Raw genomic sequence first — 7563 nt, 5'->3', positions numbered from 1 at the left:
AGACAGAGACAGAGAGAGACAGAGAGAGAGACAGAGAGACAGAGAGAGAGAGACAGACAGAGAGAGACAGACAGACAGACAGAGAGAGAGAGAGACATAGGGAGAGAGACAGACATAGGGAGAGAGACAGAGAGAGACAGAGAGAGACAGACAGAGAGACAGACAGAGAGAGAGACAGAGAGACAGGGAGAGAAAGAAAGAAGAGAGAAAGAAAAGGAAAGAAAGGGAGGGAGGGAGAAAGAAAGAGAAAGAAAGAAAAAGAAAGAGAGGGAGGGAGGAAGGGAAAAAGGAAAGGAAGGGGGGACTACAAAGCTGGCACTAGACGCAGCTTCAGAGGATAATCCAGGGCTGGAAGGGACCTGGAGGTCATCTAGTCCAACCCTACTCTAGCAGGACATTGTTAAAGCGAGTTTCTGTCTTTTGATCCCCCAGTTACAGGACCACAGTCACATGACCCCCACCAAGCCACACTCACCAAGCCAAGCCCACAGAACCGATAGTAAAAACATTTTTAGAGTTCACCCCTGTTGTATTCTGACTGGTTGTCAGACTCCCATGGGGCCATGCAGGGGCAACTTTGTAGGCTGTCCTGAGTCCCAGGCTCGGTTGAGCCTTGCTGGGTGATGTCATCTTCCCAGGTGCCTGTTCTGTCCCCCAAGCCTCCAAATTATACTGATGCCAGCTTGGCCATCTGCCATGCGACTAATGAAGTAGATAAGCCATCCCTTGGCTAGGAGCCCAGAAACTTATCTCTATGAAAAACCAGACTCGCGGAATTCACGGACTTCTTCAAACTGAAATTGATATTTCCTGCAAAATTCCCCTCCCGTCGCTCCACCTATAGGCTCTCTGGGAGGGGCCAATCAGTAACCACCTGTGTTCTATTTCCTTCTGCGAGCCTGTTTCCACAGCTGCTCCCTCCTCCTTGCAGCCCTACGAATCCGTATGTCAGGGACAACTTCCCCTGTTCTTCCTCACTGCTTCCTGGTTCAGACGCCACCTGGTGGCCAACAGGACTCTCTAGTCCCTGCTCTGACTCCGAACACCCCACCCCACCCAGAGTCTTCCTCAGCCTCCAGGGCAGTCCCATAACGTTCATCGCTGTCAGATTCCACCAACAGCTCAGCCGGCCACTGCTGGGCCACAACAGTGCCATGCAGGGGTGAATTGCTGCCGGAGTTACTGCCAGTTCGCTTTGCACGCACTTTTTCCATTGATATTTCTGGTTACCAGGGGTAGGTTTCAGGCGGTTCGCGGCGGTCCCCGCGAACCGGTTGGTCGGCGAACCCAGAAGTAAGTAACTTCCGGGAATGCCGAAGGATCCACCCCCCCACCCGCGTTTCTTACCCGCTTTTGATGAGTTCTGTGCTTCCACGCATGCGCAGAACACATACAGCGCCTGCGCGATCCTCCAGGAGCAGCTGGAGCATCGCACAGGCACTAGTACGCATGCGTGCACTGCGTGCGTGCACGAGGACGCTGCCGGCCCCGTTCCAACCGAACCGGTTGGAACGGGCCGAGAAACCCACCCCTGCTGGTTACGTAATTTGACCTCATTCTGGAATTAACCAACTGGACCGTAATGTTATCAAAATGGCTCAACTGCAGCATGCTGAGCCAAAAGGAGAACGCTCATCTCAAATTAAAAGGAGGCAACCTTAGCTTGTTCTGCAGGATTCTCTCTTTATTTTATTGCCTTGATTAAAGATATTGTGTGAAAGCAGTTCATGTGTATGTACAAGAAAGAGATTGGAAAAAAGGGTCTTGGAATCCACTTGCTTCTCCTTCTGTTTCTGGACAATGGGGTGAATGAGGGATCCTTGGTGCTTTCAGACTGTGTCAGGTTTCCGAAAGATACCTAATTGATTCATGAGTCTCGAGCCAAGTTTCAAAAGAAAACCAGTCTTTTATTAGGAGCACCATTTTGCAGTCAGATCTTAACCTCATTTGAATTATAGCTGAACTTCACCCCTGTTCCTTCCCTCAGTCTGTGTTATAAATCACATTCCCCAATGAGGTGCACCCCTCCCAAGCCTGCTGTAGTAATCTGAGATCCGACTCTAGGCAAAAGTATGCGTGGAATGCAGTGTCCCCCCCTCCTTTCCTCACCATGGCAACTTTATGAGTTGATAGGCTACTTGTTTTCTTGTAGACTTTTCAGCACTGGTCAGCACTGATGATGTTACCTAGTTGGGTAATGAAATGTCTGCAAGAAAACAAGCAAGCTCAGAGAGCACCAAAGACCTCTCATGTCAACCCTGAGCTACAAATATTCTCTTTAATGGGGTGAATTTCCCCTCCAGAGCAATGGGGCCTAAACCAAAGCACACCGAGACAAAGATACTTCAAGGACTTTATTAACAGACAGACAGGCGCTTGGCAGTCATCCAGTATAGACAAGACGTTGCCCTCAATCCAGCATAAACAAGACGTGGTAGCAATCCAGCACAGACTAACCTTGGCAGCAATCCAACCTGCCAAGCTAGCCCCAGAAGTTCTCCCACTTTAGTGCATACATTGACTCCTGCAAAAGGGTGTGTGCACAATCATTCCTTTTATAGTCTTGAGAGGAGCCTAATTACCACCAGCTGAGTGCAATTATCTCCTGTAACTGCGCAACTGTTCCTTTCGCCTATTAGCTCTTCGGTGCCGGGCATTCAGGAACAACTCCCTTGGCTCCTCCCCACTGCTCCAATCCATGACTTCAGGATCACACTCCCTTGTCCCCTCCCCACTGGTCCAAGGCTCAGGTGCCTCCTGGTGGCCAACCAGCCTCTCTGCACCCTGCTCAGAGGCGGAACCCTGTCCAGGGTCCTCCACATCCTCCAGAGCCGGCTCATAGGGCCCCTCGCTGTCGGAGTCTGGTGGCAGCTCCAACGGCTCCTGCTAGGCCACAACAGTTAGGCATACATTTATAATATTTTAAACTTTATATTTTTATCTTTTGTGGGTTTTTTTTATTGAAATGTGATGTGCGTGTGCCTTATGATAAATAATAGTAATGTAGCATGTTATGAATCTAGCTCTTTATAACATATCCATTAAACTAAAGCAAAGTAAGCCATGGTTTACAGCATTCCATTTTGCTTTAATCAATCAAGCAATCAATAATTGAAAGCAACCTGCAGCTTGGTGCAATGCCTAAACTTCAAAAATAGAACCAGGTAATGTCCAGAAGCCACAAATTTAGCCTATATTCAAACTACCGTATTTTTCAGAGTATGAGACACACCGGAGTATTAGACGCACCAAGATTTTGAAGAGGTTAATTTTTTAAAAACGTTTTTGCACTCTGCAGACCTCCCAAACTCTCTTGTATGAAAAACAGGGCATGCAGAAAGTTTGAGAGGCCTTCAAAGTGTTCCTGGGGGTGGGGTGGGGCAAAAATGAGCAAAAAACAGGTCTTTTTGCAAAAACGGGTCAATTTTTTGCCAAAAAAGAGGGCATGCATAGCTTTTAGGAGGCTTTTAGAGTGTTCCTGGGAGCTTGGGGGGGGGGCAAAACTGAGCAAAAAATGGCGGGGTTTCAGGAGGCCAAAAATACTGTATTCAGTGTATAAGATGCACCCAGATAGAGCCGAGGTGGCGCAGTGGTTAAATGCAGCACTGCAGGCTACTGCTAGATCAGCAGTTCAGCAGTTCAAATCTCACCGGCTCAGGGTTGACTCAGCCTTCCATCCTTCCAAGGTGGGTAAAATGAGGACCCGGATTGTTGGGGGCAATATGCTGACTCTCTGTAAACCGCTTAGAGAGGGCTGAAAGCCCTATGAAGCGGTATATAAGTCTACTGCTATTGCTATTGCTATTGCAGATTTTTACCCTCTTTTGGGGGGGGGGAGGTGAGTCTTATACTCTGAAAAATATGGATTTTAAAAACTATAAAATAAGTTATAGTAGCTCCCCCATGGTGGCTGGGAAATTCTGGGAGTTGAAATCCACACGTCTTAAAGTTGCCACAGTTGAAAAACACTAAAAGCGGGTGGGGGGACTATGTTAGAAACAATAACATCCTGAGTGAGTACTAATAATTTATGTTTCCTATTTTTGGATTTTCTGCAGCTGCTCCCAGGATTATAAATATCTCTGTCCAAGCTGGGCAAGATAATGACTTCCATGCCAAGTGCACAGCTGAAGGCGAACCGCTGCCCATCCTGATGTGGGCTGGCCCCCTGTCTGGAAATGCCACCTCTGTGTCCAGCACAGGCCACCAAGTCACCAAGGAGCTTCAGCACCTGTCTCATGATGGGAAATACACCTGTGTGGCCACCAACAGCCACGGCAAAGCAGAAGGGACCGTCTACTTCTACAAGTTCAAAGCCGGAAGTGGGTCCTGGGTTATGATTCTATTGTACGTAGCTTTGGGGGTCAAGTTCGTGGCCCTCCTGGTGATCTTAGGGATCGGGGCCTTTTGCAAGGGAGGTATGTATCACTCGTTTAAATGCCAGTGACGGCTGTGTAAGAGAGGGCAGGCTCGGCTTGAGTTCATTAGTAAACCCCAATGTGGACTGCTGACTTAGTTGAAGTTGATTCAGTAAACTGTGGTACAGTCGCACCTTCTTTAGCAACTACTTTATTTTGCAACCATTCACAAAGATGATGGTAATTTTAAAAATTATTTCCCCGACCAAAATGCATGTATTCAGCACTGAATTTCATACACCTGGTAACTAGAATGAAATGATTAAAGTCTTGTCAGTTTCAGGCAGCAGCCGGCTCAGAGCTGAGCTTGTTAATTTGTGGTGGGAAGCAATGCGCTCTGAAGAAAAGTGGATCAGGAAGAGATTGCTAATTTAAGCAATCTCTTCAACGTGCCAGGAGGGAAGATGGAGGGGAAAAAAACAGGTCAGGCACAGGACGCTGTAGGAGAGAATTTTACTTGAAGAGGATGCAACGACCAGTGATCTTTGCAGCAGTGATCTCTTTCTCTCTATCGTGGGTTCCCTTAGCGTCCATTATGCTTCACAATCAAGTTGTTGGAATGGAGTGTGATCCTTAAACAAGGAGTGGTTGCATAACAAACTAATTGGCATGTTTCATGAGTACAGAAAGAGTACAGGTAGTTCTTGACTTACAACGGCGATGGAGCCCCAATTTTCCATCGTTAAGTGAGACATTTGTTCAGTGAGTTTTGCCCCATTTTGCGACCTTTCTTGCCACAGCTGTTACGTGGATCACTGCCGTTGTTAAATTAGTAATGCTGTTGTTAAGTGAATCAGGTTCCCCCGTTGACTTGGCTTGTCAGAAAGTCACAGAAAAGGGGTCAGGAGAGAGAAATGATCATAAATATAAAACAGTTGCCAAGCACATTTGAATTTTGATCACATGATCACGGGGATGCTACAACAATTATAACTATGAAAAATGAATCCAGCTCTTTGCAACGTATCAACTAAACTAAAGCAAAGCAAGCCATACATTATTTACAGCATTCCATTTTGTTTTACTCAATCAATCAATCAATCAATCAATCAATCAATCAATCATTGAAAACAACCTGTAGCTTGGTGCAATGCCTAATTAAAACTAATTTTAAAAGCTGTTAAGTAAGTTGTAGTACAGGAGTGTCCTATACTTGGGAACTTTAAGATTTGTGGACTTCAACTCCCAGAATTCCCCAGCCAGCCATGGGGAATTCTGGGAGTTGAAGTCCACAAGTCTTAAAGTTCCCAAGTTTGGACACCTCTATTGTAGTAGGTTCCCCATGCTGGCTGGGGAATTCTGGGAGTTGAAGTCCACAGGCCTTCAAGGTTGGACATCCGTGATGTAACTTATCCAGGCCCTGGGCCATTTCCACCTTCCTAATATAATGAGCACCTAGGGATAGTTTAGCAAGAGATACATGGATATTTTCCATTAGTTTTCTTACCTTTTGCATTACAGATAACTTAATGGTTCCAACCAGCTTTTCACGGTAAGAGTTCTCTTGAGTCTCGTTGAAAATACCGTAAGCACATTTCTAGAAGTTATTGATCGCCTGGCAGTTTCCACAAGCTAGAAGAAAAAGGGAAAGGTTTGCTTTGCAGAATTTCAACTGGAAGGAGCTGATATTTCAACCCTTGTGTTCCTGATAGGAAGCAGCCCACAACTAAACCTTCAAAAACGGTCAGCCAGGCGCTTTGGTTATCGGCTCTCCGTATGAGGTCTAAATCTATTTTAAAAGTCTACATTGAACCCCCTAATTTGTATTCTATGGAAATTCTCAGTCATCCAGGTCCTGGTTGTCCCAAAGGTGTTTTTTTTTTTCAAGAGGCAACTGGACTTTCTGGTTTTTCTTTGAAGATGTTTTGCTTCTCATCCAGGAAGCTTCTCCAGCTCTCTTCCACCTTCTTGGATGAGAAGGGAAACATCGTCAAAGGAAAACCAGAAAGTCCAGTTGCCTCTTGAAAAAGCCCCTTTCGGACTCCCAGTTCCTGCTCGCTCAAAACTAGTCAATGAATTCTGTAGGCTAATGAAATAACATGTCAGAAGGTTCTAGAAGAGCCCATTCAAAATTAGGGTGACTTAGTGGCGAAGATGCTGAGCTTGTCGATCAGAAAGGTCGGCAGTTCGGTGGTTCGAATCCCCAGCGCCGCGTAATGGAGTGAGCTCCTGTTCCTTGTCCCAGCTTCTGCCAAACTAGCAGTTCAAAAGCACAGTAAAAAGGCAAGTAGAAAAACAGGAACCACCTTTGGTGGGAAGGTAACAGAGTTCCATGTGCCTTCGGTGTTGAGTCATGCTGGCCACATGACCACGGAGACGTCTTCGGACAGTGCTGGCTCTTCAACTTTGAAACGGAGATGAGCACCGCCCCTTAGAGTCGGGCAGCATAGCTGGCTAGGGAATTCTGGGAGTTGACGTCCAGAAGTCTTCAAGTTGCCAAAGTGTTCAACCACACTATGGCCTGCTCTTGAAGGAAATTCTTCACCGCAAATCTATCAGTGGTGGATTGCGGATCTGGATGCAACCGGTATGGTGCAACAGGGCCTGGCATCCACCACATGAATGGACGCAACATGCGCGTATATGCATACAGTGCGTGCATGCGTCCTTACCTCCTGCGATGCTCCGCAATGCCTCTGCAGCACTCCAGCTGCTTGGCGGAGCGCCATGCAGGTATTGTACGCTCCGTGCACGTGAGCGGAAGTGCCGAAGAGCCCAAATACAGGTAAGGATGGTGGGCGGGTGAGTGGGCCCTCCAGAGCACCATACCAGAACGGTACCCGGTGCTCCCGGAAGCAGCAGTACACCTGTAGCTGGGAGTACCGCCTGCAACCCACCACTGGTGAACATCAACATCAGAGGTGGGTTCCAACTGGTTCGGACTGGTTCAGCCGAGTAGGTAGCAACTCGGCTGACCACACCTGCAAACCCCTTCCATCAGCGGCACCATCTTGTTTTTTTGCTCCTGTGCATGCGTAGAAGCAATTTTTTACTACTGCACATGTGTGCATAGCATGCATCAAATGTGAACCGGCAGCAACAGAAGCTGGAACCCACCCCTGATCCACGTGGTCTCCTGTTAGCACCATTCCCCCCATTGTAACTTGTATTATTTATGGTTTGGAGTTGACGTGTTGTGGATGGA

At 47.2% G+C, this 7563-nt stretch overlaps 1 protein-coding gene across 1 annotated transcript in view; it reads left to right on the top strand.

Moving 5' to 3' along the window:
• The window catches only part of SIGLEC15 (sialic acid binding Ig like lectin 15), a 6853-nt gene extending 939 nt beyond the window's left edge, over positions 1-5914 (top strand). Inside the window, exons 2-3 of the mRNA XM_032213911.1 lie at positions 4059-4418; positions 5880-5914. Of these exons, the coding sequence (XP_032069802.1) occupies positions 4059-4418; positions 5880-5914 (395 nt within the window). The remainder of the gene's footprint in view (positions 1-4058; positions 4419-5879) is intronic.
• Positions 5915-7563: the final 1649 nt, after the last annotated feature.

This window comes from Thamnophis elegans, chromosome 3 (genome assembly GCF_009769535.1).
Source record: "Thamnophis elegans isolate rThaEle1 chromosome 3, rThaEle1.pri, whole genome shotgun sequence".
Classification (NCBI taxonomy): domain Eukaryota; kingdom Metazoa; phylum Chordata; class Lepidosauria; order Squamata; family Colubridae; genus Thamnophis; species Thamnophis elegans.
This window is presented reverse-complemented; position numbering and strand designations above follow the sequence as displayed.